Source organism: Anolis carolinensis, chromosome 3 (assembly GCF_035594765.1).
Source record: "Anolis carolinensis isolate JA03-04 chromosome 3, rAnoCar3.1.pri, whole genome shotgun sequence".
In the NCBI taxonomy this organism is placed as follows: Eukaryota; Metazoa; Chordata; class Lepidosauria; order Squamata; family Dactyloidae; genus Anolis; species Anolis carolinensis.
The window spans coordinates 119,064,151-119,086,008 of NC_085843.1; the positions used below are offsets into that span (position 1 = coordinate 119,064,151).

The 21,858-nt window shown below is 38.7% G+C and overlaps 1 protein-coding gene across 1 annotated transcript; it reads right to left on the reverse strand.

Moving 5' to 3' along the window:
- Positions 1-181: 181 nt before the first annotated feature.
- On the reverse strand, positions 182-18,161 carry lamp1 (lysosomal associated membrane protein 1). The gene is made up of 9 exons (XM_003218749.4): positions 17,947-18,161; positions 8,879-8,994; positions 6,407-6,623; positions 6,143-6,301; positions 4,404-4,609; positions 3,635-3,757; positions 2,966-3,035; positions 2,496-2,666; positions 182-1,142 (listed from the first exon to the last, which is right to left on the reverse strand). Exons 1-9 carry the CDS (start codon positions 17,999-18,001, stop codon positions 1,003-1,005), a joined length of 1,257 nt encoding a protein of 418 aa, XP_003218797.1. The 5' UTR covers positions 18,002-18,161; the 3' UTR covers positions 182-1,002.
- Between the last annotated feature and the right edge of the window lie 3,697 nt (positions 18,162-21,858).

Below are 21,858 nucleotides of genomic sequence, written 5' to 3' on the forward strand. Positions count from 1 at the left end.
AGGAAACATCCCTGAATACCAAGCTTGATTTTTCTTAAGTAATGTAATAAAATTTGTAGTTTAATGAGGCAACATTCTGTACTGAATCAACATTCTTAGTCAAGGTAAGCCTTCTCTATTTCAAACTGGACTGCAGACTATATAAATAGCCTTGATGCTGCTTAACAGAACACTGAAAACATACAGAAAAGTCTTTATTAGCACTGTTACAGGCAATGCATCCATAACTGATCCTTGTAGTGTACAGTCCCAGCCAAAGTCAAAGCAAGAATTAGCAGATTGAAGTCTATTGTACACATGTGCAGAAAGAGGATCTCCTTCGAATTTCCAACAGATGAAGAGACTGAAATTCACTTTACAAAAAATAAAGTAACACCCATTTTCATGTAAAAAAGGGCCAGCTCCTACCAACTTGACAAACCAAAAATAGCTTAAAAGAGTTGGCCAAACTGCATCTTCACACTTTGCATATACCAGAGTTTAGCCTTTAAAGCTGATACAAACCTAGGTAGAAACAAAGTGGGAATAATAGCATTTGATAGGTCAGTAATTACATTTTAGCTGCATTAAGTGCAGTAACTAAGTTCAGCACAGATTGGTAATACCAGAAGTGGAAGTTTCCCTTTGTTAGATACAATTACTCTGAATTTAAGTGAACGAATGTGAATTACTATGTCACACCCATTTGAAGTATTTGACATTAAAAAAACCATGCCAATTCAGAAAAGCATTCTTAAAACTTCAGCCTGTTTCTAGGTGGGTAAATACTTAAACCCATTAGCAAATTAAACAGAATTATAGAAGTTATCCTTTGTGCATAGTTAAATGCCACGATGGATTTCACATTTAGTAAAGCAGACACTGCAAGAAACAGTTGGTAAGGAAAAAGATTGTGCTCCCTCATATCAATCTATTTGAGGGGAAGATGGGAATGGGGGTAATCAATGGATCTGCTTCTTGCAACTTCTGTTCTTCCACACTGGTTTAATTAAGTGCAAATCATCAAATGGTTTGATAGCCAGCATGGCTACGTTTTCTGCCAATTAAATATGCAATTAATACTATGAGAACAAGTCCAGCAAGAGCTGCACCAACTATAATGGGGATCAACATATTGTTTTCATCCAGCTGACATTCTTCCACTGCAAAGAAAGAAATAAGAAACATTTTAAATCCGGAATTGACTAATGAAGAGAAAACAAATATGACTAAACATAGTGAAATACGTGGCTCCAGACTGTTGAATTCTTTAAAAAATGTTATTATCCTGAATCTCGAATACTACTTACTTATCGCTTATGACTGACTGCGCATGTAAATAAATCTGGGACATAGCATATTTGTCACTTGGCAAAAACAGCAAAGGGTTTACTTAACAAACAAGAATGTTTAATAGGACACTAGGATTTCTAGTCTTGGTCACAATTAATAACAGAATCCTTTCCCCTCAAAAATAAAGCTCACGTCCACTGCACATTTAGCAAACACTCAAGGCATCCACTCGCTCTCCTGGCTATCCAGGAGAGAACCCCCCCCCCCCTTCCTGGTTGGTTTCTATGGGGCTCTTAAGCCCGCTGCTATCCAGGAGAGAAATCCCCCTTCCTTTCCTGGTTGGTTTCTATGGGGCTCTTAAGGATGGTGTAGTGTAGTGGTTTGAGAGTTGGACTAAAATTGTGGCTTGATTCCCCACTCAGCCATGGAAACCTACTACTGGGTGATCTTGGGCAAGTCACACACTCTCAGCCCCAGAAAACCCAATGAAATAGGAAATAACACTTTTAAACCAGGAACAGATTTCCTTATTCAGAGGCTGATGGCCATCTGTCAGGAGTGATTTGATGGTGTGCTATGATTTCTATTGCTTGTTGATAAATGTCATTTCCTAATTGGCTCTGTCATAAAAACATGGCAAAACTTTATTACACTGCCAAAATTTTGTCTTTGCGCAAGGGACATTGTCCTATAAAAACAGCTCATTATGGTTTGTTGAGTCTGTCCACCAATTTAACAAAGTTTCAGCCACAAAAACAAAGTTTCTGAAGTAGAACAACGACTTTCAAAGTAAAGACAACCCAATGAAACAGGAAATAACACTTCTAAACCACGAACAGATTTCTGTTATTAAAAAAAATTTTTTTATAAAAACTTTGAAAATTCACCAAAAATCTGAAGATAAGTCAAACGTTCTTAGATTTGGTGAGCTAACAGTGGTAAATGTGTTCTACCACTGTAGCAAATTTCATTAGGATAGCTCATAAATGAGGGAGAGAGAAGACCCTCAAGTTTCCCCATTGACAATAATGTTTTCCTTCATGTGCATGCGCATCCGCCATTAATGAGGTACATACAAAGATTCAGAAGTTTCGGAAAATTTTGAACTTTTTGCCTTCAAAATTCGGAAATAACTTTAGAAATGAAGCACCAGCACACCTACTTTCTAAGAGTTTAGAACCTTTTTTTTCCTGGATTGTACATGCCTACTGTATACACCTCACCTGCTCCAAACTTATCTCCTGGAATCTTGAAAGCTTGGAGTTGGATGTTGAATATGTTGACTGCAGCTTTGCCTGAGATCCAGATACTCTCTTCAGCAATGCACTTGTAAGATTTCCCAACTGAAGTTTTCAGGGCATTCAGAGTATGGTTGGAATAGCTAATATTTTTCTCTGAGCGAAAGAAACATGAACAAAATTATGTGGGATCACATCTCATATAGGCTGGACCTGAACAAGGGGAAGCATGAACAGGGGAAGCATGAAGACTAAAATACGTCAACCGACTCCTAGCTAACAAAGCTATAACTCTGTGGACCATGCATCCCACTGCAATGATATCTGGTCTGGAAGCTTTTGTAAGGGGAAAGAGTTTTAGGGTTGACACCCTTGAAGTGTGGAGGATTGCTCTGCCTGGACTGCCTTCTTCGGAATGAGAGTTGCATTTTAAGATTCTTTAACAATTGTCTTACCTGTAGCTTCAGGAGGCAGATTTGCAGTCACAATGATGCCTTGCAGAAAGTACTTCTCAGTACTTGTGTTCTTTAAAAAAAAAGTTAAATCTATTAATTTTAGATTTCTTTGCAAAACTTGCCTTCATATTGCAAGACTTATTCATTTACAAAGACCAACTATATGGATGAGGCCACAAAAAGAGAGTAACTAGAAGATCCAAATGTAGCAACTCACTAAGTTTATGTAAACACTGACTTACAAACGGAACATTAAAACTTTGTGGCTTGTATTTCTAAGAGAAGCCCAATCTCTTCAATCAAAAAATGGCTTCTGTAATGCAGTGAACATATTTCTGAAGCTGAAGCAAAAAAAACAAACCCTTGTAAAATATTACATTAAAAAAGGCTGATCTGCTGCCATTTTTTAAAAAGTCCTCTGTTTGAAATACGCTGCGCAGTCTATATGGGTTTAGTGTTCCCTACCCTTCCTGATGGCATGCAAAATTGTGTGCCAAAATTATTTACGAGGCCAAATACTGTATAGACTTCCATGGCAGATGTTCATTTCAGAGCCTCCACATCTCTATCTGTAGAGTTACATGAACTGCACTGAAAGTAATGGAAATGAACTGCTACAGTGAGCATAATTTATGTATTCTGTAAAGTATTGTATTACATTATAGTTACCTGTGAAAACTGGAAACTAAGACTGGTGCTCTCAGATGTCAAGTTTAGAGTAATGGAAGAATTTTCACAGGTTCCAGAGACCTCTGCAGTTGGTGGAAGATTCAGCAACTCTGATTTACTAGTCTTGAGTAAAGAAAAAAGTTATTATGACAGGAAGTTTATGCTTTTGACTGGGGAACGAAGTAATAATATGCATTTTTTCTGTATTAACTGTTTTATGACTGCAAAACTATAGAACAGGAAGGCAAACTGTGATTGAAGGAGTTCCACCCAAATCCCCCCTCCCACTGTCCAATGAGGGAAAATGACTGGACTAGTTTTTCCCCTGCTGCCAAGAGAGCTCTTGATCAGGATGCCGGGGTGTGCTTGAGCCCTTCTCAAGAATCCCTGCAGGCAGGCAAGGAACACTGGATAATGTTTTCTCAACAAAGCTGGAGTTCCATTTGCTCAAGTACATCAATTCTCTAAACCAGTGTTTATTCCAATTCCTATTTTGCCACTGAAATATGGACACCCTAATCAGGTTTCACTTACGTGTCAGGTCAGCTTATTCATCCAAAATGTAGTCTTAAATAATAATACTCTTCTCTGTCACTGAACTGGCAGGTACTAAACAGCAGCATTTTATAACTAAGTGGGGTTTTCTTTTAATTAGAATTCACAGGAATCTTTGGTTTGGTAAGTGAAATAGGAGGGGAAAGAGGCACAAGATGGCTCCTCTCCCTTCTCTCACATTTATTGACGTAAGTTAATAAAAAAATAACTTCACCTTATTTTTTGTGCTGTACGTGACATTAACTTGCAGACCCATAGTAGCAAGCAAACAGATCCCATGAAGTCCAGTCACATTGTATCGGCCAATTTTTGGGGTGTCCGTAGGTGGGGGTGTGGGTGGCGCCAGACTGGTAGTTGTAGGTATGTGGGTTGTGATTGGGGGAGCAACAGTAGACGTTTTATCTTCAGCACAAACACTATCTGAAAAGGTAGCAGTCACAAATCACAGAACTAGTAATAAAAGACTACCTATGATGTATGTTTCTAGTATTATGAAATCTTTATACTCTTCAGCTTAAGCAAAGAAAGCAGAAAGTTAAAAAAAACATAAAACTGACTATCCCTTGGCACAATTATTATTTAAAATTTGGTCTTTGGTCCTTCAGGTCACCCAAGCAGTCCAGCACCTTCAAAGAGTTGTTTTTTTCCCCTAAGTACCATGCACCTAGATCTTTAGCACTTCCATTTTAAACAAAACAGTGTCCCTAATTACATATGGAAGTTGGACTTTGGGCAGAAGTTTGCTTCTTGGTACTTTAAAATATGAATTTCCTGAAATGATATCACTGCTAGATGTCATTTTAAATACATTTCAAATCAAGTGTTCTCTTTCTCAATTTATTCTATTAGTATTTCTCCTAACTGTATCCCAAGGATATATCTACCAAGTACAAAATGCTTCCTTTCTAGGAAATTTTTCATAGGGCCCAATTCCTTTTTAATGTTGGCCCAAGGTCATGCAGTGGGTTTCATGATTGAGCAGGGAATCAAACCCTGAACTCTCAAGTCATAAACCAATGCTGAAAAGATTGGAAGAATTCCTGGCCGTAAGAACTCTTCAGCAGTGGGATTCTTTGCCTTAAGAGTGTGTTAGAAGCTCCTTCTGTGGAGGCTTTTAAACAGAGGCTGGATGGCCATCTGTCAGGGGTACTTTGTGCTTTTTCTGTATGACAGAGGTTGGACTGGATGCCCCATGTGATCTCTTCCAACTCTATGATTCCAGAAAACCACACTATGTTGGCTCCATACCCTCCTTAGTTGAACTTAATTATTAAAGGGGTAGAAACTGGGGCCCTAAGCTTTTCTTTTGCCATCTGAAGTAAACATCTGGTAGAAAAGGAAGTTGAGACAGAAGGGTGGATAGGGCAATTTTTTAATTGTTTTGCCTCCTGGCTATGAAAAAAGAAGTTCAGTTTATGGGAAGAAACGTGCTGAAATGAAAGAAACATCTATACTTCCAGAGGGCACATGGAAAACTTTAACCAAAAAAACATGGTGTTGGGAAGTACCCGGAGACTCTGGGGGCTTAAAACAGCCTTGGAGAACCATGCTTTCCCAATCCTTCTTCACAGAGTCCCATGCACTTCTCATTCAGAAACAGATTATATAAACAATTGTAAAATTACCAAACAGGACCATTCAACTTCAGTCTAGGTCTTTTGTTTTCTGTCTTTATTTCCAACTTATGGTGACCCTGAGGCAATCCTATCTTGGCAAGAATTGTTCAGAGGTGACTGCCCTTGCCTTCCTCTGAGGCTCAAAGAGTGTGACTTCCCCAAGGTCATCCAGTGAGTTTCTATGGTTGAGCAGGCATTCATACTCTGGTGTCCAGAAACCCAACACCCAAATTACTATACCATGCTCGTTCTCAATCTTCACCTATCATGAATAATATTTCCATTTTATGTATTATGCTGGCTTGCAATTGATTTTCTGTGAATCGAGGAGGCTTACCATTTTTACTGAAGGCGTTGTTTGGAAGGTATGCTTCAAGTGTAACATTACTGAAAAGCACTGTCACATTTGTCATATTTACTCTGTGGTTGCTGCGACATCTGTATGTTGTATTTATGTTTGCCTGAATATCACCAGCTCTGGATACCTCTCTTTGTCCTGTAGAAAAAAGTGCATGTTTTTGAAAAGCTAGTAGGTGATTCGCACACACAGGGACTACCCCAATATCCCAGCTGGAACAAAGATTTAAAGGCACACACTTACCGCCAGAGGAATTGGGGAAGAAGCTGCTGTCTGACAAGTTGTAGCTGAATGTCAAATTGCTGACATGGTAGAAATCGTTACTTTTTTCAAATGTAAATGTTAAGGAGTTCCCAGTGCCAAATTCAACTACAAGTACTTGTGATGTTTCTTTCTCTTTGCCACAGCTGCTGGATTCTTTATTTATGTGAGCACTGGACGGAAGTTGGAAGGTCTTCCTCTAAGAGATACAAAAGCAATACCACAATTGTAATATGTATCGGAACAGCTGAAAACCTAAAATAGCCAAGAGATTCAATGGCATTTGATACACTATCACTGTCCTTCTATGGAAATGTGGCTAATCAAGAACAAGCACTTGTATCAATAAAAATCCTCATTGATCAGTTTTCAATTGAAAACTAGCCATGAATCTTTAATTTGCTCTGCCTGCCGAAATATTTTAATATCTGCAAGAAACCCTTGATGGGGCATAAAATAGTATGTTCTCTCTAGGCATATTGTGGGACCTCCAGGTGATTCTATGGGATGCTTCCATTGAAAGTTGGGCCATAGCATCACACTGAAAGACCTAGCAATGTCAAGAGAGGTATGTTCTAGGTTCTCCAACGTGACTCTATGGAATGATTTAGCCAGAAGTAGTTCATTTCAATAGGGTTTATTATTACCTCTGGTTTTGCATGCGCAGATGAATTCCTCAAAAATGTACCAGCAGATACAGCGTTCATACTGTAATACCAATATATTACTATTCTATTCCTGTTAATTTAGCATTCTCATACAATTTTAGGTGGATCATGGGGTAAATCATGTCCAATGCTGTCAGCTTTCTCAGCAAATACCATCTATCCGAACACAATTTCCATCATGCTACAGATTACTTTGGAAGAAACCAATTATCTGGATTCATTTCAATCTGGTTTCAAGCCTGGCTATGGAACAAAGATGGCATTGGTCGCCTTGGTACATGATCTACGAAGACAGCTAGAAAGGGAGAGGCTTACACCAAAAGCTCTATGACTCCTTTCCACCAAAAGTATGGCTGGTGGGAATTAGAGAAGGAGTCTTCTCTATGGTTGCCCTCCACCTGTAGAACTCCCTTCCTAAGGAAATCAGAACGGCCCCCCTCATTGCTCTCAAGAAACAGCTGAAGACTGTTTTATGCTCCCAAGCATACAAAGAGGACAACATATAAACATCTGGCATAACAAAACGGAATGGAATATGGAAATGGCTTATTACTCCAGCTTTTAAATTTCATGTTTTAATTCTCTATTAGTCCCAATTTTAAGTTTTGTCCCTAAGTATTCATTTGTTACATCATACTTTTTTACTTATGTGATCCTTAATTTGTTGTAATGTCTCACTATTGCCTGATGCTGTTGTTTAATGTGCTTTATTGGATTTATGCTTGTTTTATTTCTGGTTGCACTTTATGGAATTGAATGTTTGCTTCTGTTTGTTTTGAACCGCCCTGAGTCCCCATGGGGAGATAAGGTGGGATATAAATATTATATTATTATTATTATTATTATTATTATTATTATTATTATTATTATTATTATTATTTTAAACAGTTCCTGCTCAAGCAAATCTAAATCTAGAAAGCTGTCTTAATATATCAATAATGAATGAACCCAATAGTTGTTGATGATTCTTGGCCCCTCCTGTGAATAATTGATTATATCCCATTACTTCAGATAAACATGCAGACCCTGCTAGTTTTGTAATATAAATTTAAAGAACAAGAAAATGTGACAAAGAAAAAAACTGAGACGGTTGTACACAAAGCATCAGAAAATTTCCTGAAATAGTGGAATGGTATGGTAGAAGAGTAGGCATCAAACTGCCCCTGCCTAATTGACAGCCCTTGTATGTTTTTATCTAATATTTTCATCTGAAGAAAAAAAACTGCCTTTATGAGTGACAGGGTTTTCTAAAAAAACAAAAAAACAAACAAAGCATACATCCCAGCCTTGATTTTATGGCTAGGTTTGTGGTGTTGCTTTGTTTTTTTTTAAAGGAGAATCTCCAGCTGATTCTGACTTGTTTTGTGAGGCTGGTGTGTGACACAGTGGATACAAGAAGACACAATTTTGCTCCTGAATATTGTTTAGTGTTTAGAATATTGCAACTCAAATTGTGAAGGTCCAAATTCAAATCCTCAGCCAGGGGGCTGACTTTGAGATCTTACACCAGTAACCTTCTTTCAGCTTGCTTTACAATACAAGGCTGTTAGGACAAATGAGAACTCTGAGTAACACTAAATTGTTTCTAAAAATACTGTAACATAATTTAACATAGAAATATCAGCTCCATATTTGTTCTGAGGGACTATTATTCATTCTGAGCTTTTATATATAATGTAAAGTAGACCCGAGCCTTCTCAGCATCTGCTATCATAAGCCTTTCAATCAGCTCAAAGTTTTTTATACATCTCTGATCAACATTTAATTTATACTTCAACAGTCTCACCTCAACCTTTGCTTTTGTACTGTAGTCCACTGTGAACTCTGCAGAGAAGTTGGCTAGGATGCATATTTTCCCAGTCTTATCTCTTACTTCAAATGTTGAAGATGCTTGCAAAAATCCTGTCAACAAAAAACAAATAATAAATATCAAGCAGTGTGATGTTAATAATCAGCTTTAATGAGTATCTTTCACTCTGCCTAACCATGACATTTGCTGGAAGAGATAATATGTGGAAGCAGAATTCAAGTGTTTTTTAAAAAAGTCTGGACTTTGCACCTATTGCTACCTGCCCTGCATTGTATTTTTTCAGGTAACTTAATTTCCAATTATAAACATGGCTAATCGAATCTGTAGTGGCTTCACTTCTATCTAGAGCTCCTGGTAACAGGCTGATAAGAGTTTTCTGTCCCAACCGCCAAACAGTGGTAAACTAATCACATAACAAAAATACACTGAAATCTTTTTGGCACATCAAAAAAAAATTCAGAAAAAACCCGGAGGCTGCATGAGTAAATTAAATGTTGTATTTCCTAAAATGTATATACAGCAATTATAAACTCTTATCTCTGCAGGAAGACAGAATTTTACCCTCTGAGTATTCAGTTACTATTATGTCCAGCAACAAACCAGTAACTAGTGAAATCCTTATCTAGTTGAGATTCCCTATACTCAATGTATGCTTGACCAGTGGAAACATCAGAACGTATAAAAGTATCTTACAATTATCCAAACGTATTGTAAACAAGGCATATTGAAGTAGATCCATTCTAGATGTGCACTCTAGATTTTAGGACTTCAAGAAATTTAGGAAAATACTGAATTATCCCATGGACAGGAATGCTAAAAGAGAAAGGGTTGATGGGAATTTCTTAAAAACGAGATACTAAAGGCACAAATGCAAACCGTACCAACAAGGAGAAAAAAAATCAACTTCCAAGTTACTTCCTTCTGGAAAAAAAGTATTTCCTTATCTTAAAATAGTAGGGAGAGGGATAAAAACATGGTGAATTCATAAACGCTAGTAGCAGCATTAAAAAACTGTAGACTTTGCAGAGATTAGAAAAATGACCTTGGACTAATATTTTCCATTCCTCCTCTTCTAAAATAAAAAGATCATTGACATAGAAGTTGCTAGTATACAGCTCCATTTAAGACACATATTTTGACTTGATGGCAAGTCAGAAAAAAACAAATGGAGGCGGAGTTATTGTAGAACAGTCAAGCAAATGAATAAGTTCATCAAGATGATATTGTGTTTGCATATCTATTACTGTGAATATCTGTTTTAAGTACACTTTGAAAACATTTATACACGGCAATGCACTGACATTTCTATAGCCTCTTAAAGATTTGTTTTCAAATATTTATTGTATAAAGATCATGTTTAGTTGCTTTACATTTAGAAAGACACTAGAACGGTAACTTTTTAAAAATGTCTTTTTTTGGTGATTTAAATTGTCATTCAGCGGATTAATATTTTCAGTCCCAGCCCTGCACAATGCAGAACTGGAGTTTTTCACCAGGAAAAGAGTAACCACAGTGTAAGAAGATAAAAGAGATTCAAATATGTCTTCTGAGAGTCACAGGAAACAAGTTGTGCAGAGAATGGGGGCAAATGAAGCTGTCTTTATCTGTACAATCTATACAAAACTGCTTGTCCTACAGGAGGGAATTTTTGGGTACTGCTAGCCAAATGAAAAACAGGAGAGTACGGTGTTGGTATATACATATATACCCCTGCACATAATGCAGAATCACATTTTTTTCAGAGCAATTGAATGGTAGCAATGTGTTTCAAGTGACAGAAAAACAGTTGACAGTACCACTGCATTTTCCAACTAAGTTGAGAGATGTCATAAATTTAGTCATAAATCTTGGAAAGGAAAAGTTTATGACTACGAGCAGTACATCAAGATAATGCAAGTACAACTTCCTGCCAAATAGCTGCTCCAGCCCAAATTTCATGCTGGATCAGCTTTTTGATGAGAGGCACATCTTCCTGAATATGATATTCTACTCCACAGACAAACACAAAAGTTGGTGGAAAGCCATTTGTATGTTTCATGTTTAAAAATCTATGTGAAGTGAGCTAGTAGAATGGTGCTAGAGTCAGCATTTGCACTTTAAATCCACCTTTCATCTTTGTAGCCTGATTCTTTGCGAGCATTCAGCAATTCCTGATACAGAAGCAGGCACTTCCTTTCAACCAATTTAAGTCAGAAACTTTTCATTTGCCTACATACCTGCTTCATGAGCTGTGGTAAATTATTCTCGGCAGGCAAATGTTTAATTACATGTTTGGTCACATCTCTGTGAAACATATATATAATGAATGGAAGAGATAGCATTGCCACTAGCAAGATCCTAACTTGCATCTTAATAAAAGTTTATAAGTGTTTCAGAAAGTTCAAATAATGCTCTTTCCTTCAAATATAATTTCCAAGCATTCAATTAAGAAGCTGTCAATTTAGAAATTCTCCTATGTTAGCCAAATTGCTTAAAGCACCAAGGGTGAAGAGGCAAGCCAGTCTAGCACAGGGGCAGAATGCTCAGCTGAAACACCAAGAATTCTCATCCTTTTTACTCCCCTTGTTTATCTTCTTTGTTGCCAAATGCCTAAAGTTGAGAAGATTAGAGTTATTGATCAGCCTCGCAGTTTGCTGCTTCTGGACACATGCACAAGGATTTCTTAACAGCTGCAAGATCTATTCAAGCTCCACTGCAAAAAAAAAAAAACATATCTTGCATTTTGTCTTAATATGCAAGACTCTTTTCTACCGTGTCAGATTCTGTAATGTAAGACTAATAAGATTTATCTGTAAACCTGACCAATCCTAAGTCATCAAGTTACCCTCCGTGCCTAATATTCCAGAGTAGATAGCAAAGCATCAGGCCACAAGATACTAAATAATGTATCACAAAAAACACTATATCAAAATTAAGTTTTTCAGCTACTTTTTAATTATTAATACTTTTTGCTGCATTGTTTTATTGTGACAACAGTTCACAGAACACTTGTTTTATCAGAAATTGGGTAGCTTGCTGTCAGTCTATGGTTATGAATTCCATCTCAAGCATTAGTCTGCTTCCAGTCTAACCAGGTGCATACTGGTACAGTAATCTCACTTATCCAACATAAATGGGCTGGCAGAACGTTGGATAAGTGAATATGTTGGATAATAAGGAGAAATTAAGAAAAAGCCTATTAAAGATCAAAATAAGTTATGATTTTACAAATTAAGCACCAAAACATCATGTTATACAACAAATTTGACAGAAAAAGTAGTTCATTACACAGTAATGCTATGTAGTCATTACTGTATTTACGAATTTAGCACCAAAATATTACAATGCATGGAAAACATTGACTACAAAAATGCGTTGGATAATCCAGAACGTTGGATAAGTGAGACTCTACTGTATTTGGTATGAGGTTGAGGAAGTCGCAAGCTGGTTATTTATTTTTTTGTCAAAAATGCCCAGGATCCAGATAGGTCTGTCTAGCATGCAGAAATTTACCAAAAAAGCATCATGCTAGGAAAAACTTTGTTGCTGTATGCCTTCAAGTCATTTCTGACTTATGTCCCAATTCAACATTAATGCTATCCATCTGATTAAAAACATATGTCAAGAAGTTAACATGAAGTGATAGCCTGAAACCTCTGCTTTTTAAACTACAGTAAAAATGAGAAGAATTAAACTGGCACTAGTAAAATATTTTAGAAGCACAGAAACAAAAGAGAGTTTGAGAGCATACAAGATTTGATAAAAGCAAGAATAAGTATTATGTTGCATCTGTTGGGTAACTGTATTGTTATTAAGGCGCATCTGCTCACTCATCCTATTGAATATTGCTCTTTGGGGAATAAGAGCTGACCATAAAATGACAACTGAAATACTATTACAGAAAAAATAAAGTTGGTTTTATTGGTATCCCACACAAAACACCCAATATCAACAAAATTCATAAACTCTTCTCTAAAACTGTTGAATTTTAACATCTGTACTAACCTGTTATCCTAAGTACATATAATCAGTAGAACCAACAAACAGAAGAATTTTTGGCCATTGTAAAGAAAGGAGATTGGCCTCGTTCATCAGAAGTATGTGCCTCCTATTGTCCTAATCTCTATGTTTCAATCTCATCAAAGCAATGTAGTAAGCCAAACCACTCAGACTAGATGAGACCACATGGACTAAATGATCCATGAGGTCTCTTCCAATTCAATTATTCTATGATTTTAAACACCTTCAAATGACAACATATTTCTACATTGTGTGGGAAACAAATATTGCAACCTATGAAAACAATGCTAACTTGAATTACATTATAAGATGGCTTTCACCTTTTAAAAATCACTTGTGGAAGAAATAAATTTAAAATATACATACTTGAACAAATGTTGCTTTGAATCAGAAAGAAATATAGTGAACCATCAGTTAACCAGAACTCAGGCAACTGGAACTCTCAGACAACCAGCAAAAATAATGAAAAAACAATATATTTTAACATTTTAAGTAAAAAATTAAATTAACCAATTTTAGTAGAAATGTTACATTAAATTTATCTATATGCTTTTAGTTAATGTATTTCAATATTACAATCAAGTCAATACAAAGTTTATGGTATGATATAGTAAGGGGTATAGTATACCTAGGCCTATTTTAACATCAAATCTCAATTAATCAGAAACTACAGGGGAATAAGAAAGATTTTGGCTTTCTTTGTAACACTAGTGCTTGTGTTATATTCAACACTCATTCATATGTGTTTGCAAAACAGTATTTACACTTCACAAAACATGGGGAATGCCTATACAATTTTGTGTCTGCAATCAAGTGGGGAAGCTACTGAAGAAAACAGGTAACCCATGTATACATGGAGATGTGTGGAGAGTGAGAGTACAAGATCTGGAAACTAGAGAAAGCAGAAGCAACAATCCTGCTTTTAAAGTGAGTAGCTATACAGTCATCGGCCACTCCTCCTTTTGGTTCATACAGCTAAATCAGCATTCCTACATTCACATGACATGGCAAGATCAATAACACCAGATCCTGTCTGATTTTTGAAATTAAAAAATGTAAATTCTGGAGAGCATTTAAGAAGAAGGAACTAGCAAACCACTTCTGAGCATTCCTTGCCTAAACCAATCCTATGAAATTACAAACACAAAGAATGAAGACAAATGGAAGATAAAATGTTGCTCACCAGAGATGAAATCATATATATTACCAAACCAAGTGGTTGCAACATTTCTTGATAATCTACCCAACACTCATAGTTACCCGTGATGGGGGAGGGAGAAAATGGTTAAATCTCAACTCCCAGCTTACTGTTTTATGAAATTTCTATAAAGAACAGCTACCATGAAGAATGCTATCCCCATTTCCCCCAACAGGCATTGTTGCAAGGGTGAACATACCGTGTTTCCCCGAAAATATGAAGGTGTCTTATATTAATTTTTGTTCCCAAAGATGTGCTAGGTCTTATTTTCAGGGGATGTCTTATTTTTCCATGAAGAAGAATTCACATTTATTGTTGAACAAAAAAATGAACATTTATTATATACTGTACAGTAGTTGTCATCACAAACCAGCATAACCAGACAAACTGTGAATCCTATCAAGAATTTCTTGTTACTACCATTATTTCCATGTACAACTAGTATGTACATTTACCAATCCTGCATGCTCTGGTGTTCTGTTTGGCGGGCATGCTTCCAAACAAAAACTTTGCTAGGTCTTACTTTCGGGGGAGGCCTTATATTTAGCAATTCAGCAAAACTTCTACTAGGTCTTATTTTTCGAGGATGTCTTATTTTCGGGGAAACAGGGTAGTTATGAGAAAAGGGTACAATGTCCCATTACCAGCTGTGGTAGTCTGATTCTTGCTTTAAACACTCAGCACAACTTTCTCTAAGGCTTGAACAAGTAACTGATACTGTAGTAGTAATTGGTGTTCTGAAGTATATTAAGTTGTTAACATACATTTTCAAGCACAGAAAGGCAGGTCTCTTGTTTGCACTTTGCTGCAAGTGTTTTTGGTGAACACTTACAAGCTTGCTTTCTGAGCTCCTAGTTGAATCTGAATACAGGAAGCAGGCTTCAAAAACACTGTTACCTTGGAACTAGGACAACAATGCAGAGCCACTCTTAAGATATGGGCAAAAAGGGCCAAGAGAAGTTAGGCTTCAATGTTTAAGGTTTGAAATCCACCCACACCCTGGATTTGTACTTTGGACAATGCCTGCAATGGAACTACAGCAACAAATAGTACGCTACAGTGGCTTCAAACAACAAAATGAGAAAGCAGTTAGTCATTTCCTTCTCTCTTCTGAGAAATGAAAAACATTTGCTGGATGGTTTAGAGTAGGCACCCTCAAACTGAGGCCTTCTATCGGTTTGGGCCTCCAACTTCCAGAAGCCCTAGCCAGTTTGTTCAATGGTCAGGAATTTTGGGAGTGAAAGGCCTAAACTGCTGGAAGGCTGCAGTTTGAGGATGTCTGGTTTAGAGAGAAGGATCTAAGAAGGCTCAAGGAACTGTGGTCCATTAGAGGCTGAAGAACTATTATTTCAGTAACCATTCAGGCCTGGCTAAAGCTGATCGGAATTGGAGTTCAACATCTGGAGGGCCAGAGCTTTAATTTAACCTTAATCTAAACTACAGTAGTGTCTCACTTATCCAACATTCGCTTATCCAATGTTCTGGATTATCCAATGCAGTTTGCATCCCGCCCCGATCCACAGCTGTTTCACTAGGCAGCAAGGATTGAACTTTTTATGGATTTAATCTCCAACCATGTTGCTATTGTAAGTTCATTTTATGCAATGCTATCTTTATTTGTAGTCAATTTGTTAGTAGCCAATGTTTTTTAAGTCAATGTTTTCAATATATTAGGATATTTTGGTGCTAAATTCATAAATACAGTAATTACTACATAACGGTACCGTGTTTTGGACTGTGTTTTCTGGTGATTTATGGTAAAACATGATGTTTTTGGTGCTTAATTTGTACAATCATAACTTAATTTATGATTTAATAGGTTTTTCCTTAATCCCTCCTTATTATCCAACATTTTCACTTATCCAACTTTCTGTCAGCCCGTTTATGTTGGATAAGTGAAACTCTACTGTATTTAGAGAGGATAGAAAATAATAGCATACATTTTTACTACTATACCCATAGTGATCTTCCTATATCCAAATCCCCCAACTGTATAAAATGTTTAACAATCCAAGGCTTTGATATCACTTTACCCCCCCCCCCCCCGTTTTTTAGGCTGCAATGGGTTAACACAATTTATCCTCTCAAAGGAATAATGAAGCACCACAAGCACATCTCAAACTACCTTTATTCTTTAAAAATTCCAGCATATAATTTCTAGTGTTCAAATAGAATAACAGCATCAAACGAGAGGCTCTCAGGAACACTGAGAAGGTCCTGTTCTGAGCAGTAATGTGAAAAAAAGATACATCTCATGTATGTGTCATGTCATAATTAGATTCAAAACCTGAGGGCTGGGAACTGTTCTCTTGTTCTTTTAATAGTAAAGGTCCATGTACCATATATATATGTACACAGACACACATTCCTATATACATGCGTACACACATATACATGCTGAGTAGCCCTTATCCAAAATTCCAAAATCTGAAATACATCAAATTTCCCGCATAGACAGCTGAGAGAGCAACACCCTTACTTTGTGATTAATCTACACAAACTTTGTTTCATGCACAAAATTAGTAATTATATGTGTAAGATGGAACCCCGGTGGCGAAGTGCATTAAAGCGCTGAGCTGCTGAACTTGCAGACCGAAAGGTCCCAGGTTCAAACCCCAGGAGCGGCCGCTGTTAGCTCCAGCTCCTGCCAACCTAGCAGTTCGAAAACATGCCAATGTGAGTAGATCAATAGGTACCGCTCCGGCGGGAAGGTAACGGCGCTCCATGCAGTCATGCCGGCCACATGACCTTGGAGGCGTCTACAGACAACGCCGGCTCTTTGGCTTAGAAATGGAGTTGAGCACCAACCACCAGAATCGGACACGACTAGACATAATGTCAGGGGGAAACCTTTACCTAATTTTTATAGGGCTTTGGCTAATCTTCTGTAGACCACGAACACGTTGATTCGATGAGTACTTCTAGACAGGAATCCCATACTTAGGGTGCCAATGCAGTTAACGCCTTGTTCACATTTTGCCAAAGAGTGCTGGTGCCTCACCAAACTACAAATCCTTATCACTGAGCCACAGTAAAGTGAAGCCTTTAATCCTAATATACAGTTTTATATATATATATATATATATATATATATATGTGTGTGTGTGTGTGTGTGTGTGTGTGTGTGTGTGTAATGTATATATAGAGCAGGCATAGGAAAACTTGGGCCTTCCTGCAGGTGTTTTGGACTTCAACTTCCACAATTCCTAACAGCCTCAGGCCTTTTCCATTGTATATATATGTATGAGTAGATACATGTGTGTGCATAGCAGGCATGGGCAAACTTGGGCCTTCCTCCAGGTGTTTTGGACTTCCAACTCCCACAATTCCTAACAGCCTCAGGCCCTTTCCTTTGTACATATATGTACAAATATGTGTGTGCATATATACTGTATATATTACACACATATATAGCAGACATAGGCAAACTTGGGCCTTCCTGCAGGTGTTCTGGACTTTAACTTCCACAATTCTTAACAGCCTCATGCCCTTTCCTTTTCCCGCTCAGCCGCTTAAGCTTGGGCCTTCAGGTGTTTTGGACTTCAACTCCCACAATTCCTAACAGCCTCAGGCCCTGTTAAGTGGCTGAGGGGGAAAGGAAATGGCCTGAGGCTGTTAGGAATTGTGGAAGTTGACGTCCAAAACACCTGCTGGAAGGCCCAAGTTTGCCTATGCCTGATATAGAGATAACTCTCTCGGTATGCAGAGAGAGCGAGACAAGGCGCCTGAGGGGAGAAGCTGCGAAGGCGCTGCAAAGGGAGAGCAATGGCGCTCCCTCAGGTGAAGGGCCGGAGCGCGTCACACGCACCAAGCAAGCGAGAAGGCCCCTTCTCCCGCTGACACTCACCCAGAAGGACGGCCGCTAGGAGCAAGCCCCGGCGGCACGACGACGACGACACCATTTCTCAGGAGCGGGGAAGTACGACTACGACCACCACAGGCGCCACTCGGACTAGGCCCCAAACGGACGCGCAGCCTCCCTCCTTCCACCTCAGTCCAGCGACTTCAGGCGAATGAGAAAACGAGAGCGAGAAAGCCAATCGGGGCCATCACATGACGGAGTGACGTCAGCCGCCTCTTAACTTTCGCTACCTCGCGCGTGACCTGACCCAAGCCACGCCCAGGCTCCTTTCTATTGTATTGGAAACCAGGGAGGGGAGCGGAGCGAGTACGAAGCGAGCCCAGATATCGCGAGAGTAGCAATAAGTGGGGTGGAGAGGGGGCGAGAGAGAGAGATTAAAAGGCTTCTCCCTTTTATTTGGAGCAGATAGTCTCTCTCCCTTCGCCCTCTTCTGCTATTGCACGGCTTTGGCTTAGTTTCGTTTTCTCTCTCTGGCAGAAGCAGGGCCAAGAAACAGAGGAGGTTAATACCACTTGAGGAAGGAAAGAATTCCCCCAGGCAGGAAGCAGCCAGGCTTTGAAGCCGTAAGGCCATTCATAATACAGTAGATTCTCGTTTATCCAACATAAGGGCCAGCAGAACATAGCATAAGCGAAAATGTTGGATAATAAGGAGGGGTTAAGGAAAAACCTATTAAACATCAAATTATGTTATGATTTTACAAATTATGCACCAAAACATCATGTTTTACAACAAATTGACAGAAAACGCAGTTCAATACACGGTAAGGCTATGTAGTGATTACTGTATTTACGAATTTAGCACCAAAACATCGTAATGTATTGAAAACATTGACTACTAAAAGGCAGACTGCGTTGGATAATACAGAATGTTGGATAAGGGAAACTCTACTGTAATAATAATACTCTATATTCCGCTCTCTCTCCCTAAGGGGACTCAGGGCGGATCACAGTACATATACATGGCAAACATTCAGGGCCATTTGGACAGACTGAACAGAACAGACAGAAAGGAGGTATGTTGTGTCTGAAGTCCAGCTTTGGTGCCTTGGAGGCTGTGCTCGGATTCAGCCACAGGTGGGTGCTGTTGCTCTGTTCTCTATGACGAAGACTTCTTCCTTTCAGTCACTGGTCACCAGCATTTCATAGTATTGTAAAATACCGCCCCTGCTAAATTAACAGTACCTAATTTCTCTACTTACAGCTCAGCTGTTTCCGAACTGCTTAGGTAAACAGTGAGCTGGGCTTGACAGTCAGGTGCTCACCCCAACCAGGCTTCGAACTGGCCACTTTTCAGTTGGTAGATCTTGCTAATCACCAAGCTACAGCCCAGCCCAATCAAGCTGGCCAATTGCAGCTTGAATGTTTGTATGTATTGTACAGCATCAGTATGTATTGATACTGTATTTTATGATGTACCGGGCTTCGTCCCCATGTGAGCAGCCCCGAGTCCCTCCGGGGAGATGGGGCGGAATACAAAAATAAAGTTATTATTATTATGAAAACATACCAAAGTAAAAATAACAATATTAAAAGCCCATGTCATTGTAGCTCCATCAGTGAACGTAGTCATCTATAAAAGGGACCAGGCAAGGGATAGTGCAACAGCATGTCAAAAGGCTGGGGACGTGGATGAAGTGCAGGACAGAGTACTATCTGGTTACCAAGAGACTGGGCCTAGGGACTAGTCATTCTAACAAGAAGGCCCCCTCCTCGTTGCCACCAACGAGAAGCGAGAGGGCCTCCCTGGCAGATCTTAAGAGCCTGTGCCAATTCATAGAGGGAGATGTGGTCTGAAGATAGGCAGGGCCCAAACCCTTGTATATCCATTTTACTTAAGGAGTCATGGTTTGCCCCAGAACATGAAATCACTGGTTTAATTTACAAACCTTCAAACCTTATAAAATTACACCAGGCAAGCATTTGTGTGGGAAATCGCACACTCCTCCGGCATTCAGTTTCCACTGGTGTGTGCACGCCCTGGGCAGACAGGTTTGGTCACAAATGCAGGAATATGTTGTGCCTGAGAGCAGCCCTGATTCCGTGCCAAGGAAACAAACCAGATAAATTAAGATAGCTCCCCACCAGGGCCAGAACCAAAGGAAGGGAGTTTGCAGATGATACAGAACACAAAACTCTGGGTTGAAGGATGATCAGATAGTCCACTCTAACAGGCATTGTTGTCTCCTACTGTGTCAATACAAGATAATGTTTGTACATTGAAGGGAAGAGCGGGCTTTGCTCCAGTCCAGAGTTGAATCATTAAGAGAAAGAATCTTGAGAAGAGTCAAAGGAGCAAACATATGTGTATCCTGCACATTTTAATAGTTCACCATTTTATCAATTAAATCCTACATATATAATCTAAATTATTATCTGTGGCAAGTTATACTGAAAAGGATTTAAATGCCAAATTTGGCTTGAGATTTAAAAACATAAAATTTGTATCTGTATACACAATTTTGTCTGACTAAAATATTATGGTGATAACAATATTTCGGAACCCCGGTGGCACAGTGGATTAAAGTGTTGAGCTGCTGAACTTGCTGATCGGAAGGTCAGTGTTTCAAATCCAGGGAGCGGGATGAGGTCCAGCTGTTAGCCCCAGCTTCTGCCAAACTAGCAGATCAAAAACATACAAATGTGAGTATATCAATAGGTACTGCTCCAGCAGGAAGGTAACGGTGCTCCATGTAGTCATGCTGGCTACATGATCTTGGAGGTATTTATGGACAACATTGACTCTTAGGCTTAGAAATGGAGATGAACACCAACCCCCGAGAGCCAGACACAACTAGACTTAATGTTAGGGGAAAACCTTTACCTTTACCTTAAAAATATTTCACCAGTCTCTACAGTATTTTCTTCTACATGCCATTTGAAAAGTAGTTCAGTTGTTAGTGCTAAAAAAATGGGGGTGGGGAAACAGCAAAGGCTGAGAGAAGCAGCCAGGAGTATATATGATCTTATACAGCTTTTCTGGAAATAGCCTTTCTGAAGCCCAGGGTCCGAGATCTAAATATTTGGCAAGGCAAGGACAAATGTTTGAAATATTTATTCATACTGGTGAAAACATTCTGTACATGTTCAAAATTTCTTTATACAAACATGTGTTTGCAAGCATTTGTGTGCACTATCAAGTCGCTTGTCAAAGTATGGGAAACCCATGAGTTTCATAGGGTTTTCTTAGGCAAGGCATAATCAAGAGGTCATTTTGCCATTTCCTTACTCTGAAATATTGCCTACAGCATCAGGTATTAATTGCCAGTCTCTCATCCAAGTATTAACCAAGGTTGGTCCTGTCTCATGTTGCACCTACTTTTGCCTTCATAAAACAGAAGTGGCAACACAAATAATACAGAACTAAAAAGTTGCCCCATGTTCTCAAATGCCCATAAAGGGAGAGGAAATAAAAACTGTTAAAGGATAACAGAGATGTGGTTATGGAATATTCAGTGGCCTTTGAAGCCGTTTTTGGTGAAAAGAGGACAAAAGAGACGTGAGCTGCAGACTCAAGATAGAAATCTGCTTCATAACAATGCAAATTTGAGGAAGTACCTCCAAGCAATCAGTAGGATTGAGAAGACTTGCAGTAGCTCCCCATAACTTCAGGCAGACAACTAGCCTAGCCAGAGATAAGCAATATTATTTTTTAACAATAATCCACCACGTAATCTCATTCACTATATTAGTTATTCTGTTTGAGGGATTCTGGGAGTTGTAGTCGAAAAAACTTTGGTCACTTTGTCACTGGCCCTGTTAATGAGATTTTTTTTAAACAAAGAGCAAATGCTTAGTGTCACTTGACTTCTTTCCTCAAGACTTATCCTGATAACCGAGACAGATAATAAATGATCAAAGTTGTGCAAGTTAATGTTTATTCAAAGGCAAGAGTATC

Excerpts from the sequence above, each read along its gene's own strand:
- lamp1 (XM_003218749.4), bottom strand. The coding sequence starts at position 18,001 with ATGGTGTCGTCGTCGTCGTGCCGCCGGGGCTTGCTCCTAGCGGCCGTC. Across the intron at positions 6,624-8,878 it reads GTACAAAAGCAAAGGTTGAG|AGGAAGACCTTCCAACTTCC; the intron begins GTGAGACTGTTG and ends TGTATCTCTTAG. Across the intron at positions 1,143-2,495 it reads AGGAGATAAGTTTGGAGCAG|TGGAAGAATGTCAGCTGGAT; the intron begins GTGAGGTGTATA and ends CTTTCTTTGCAG.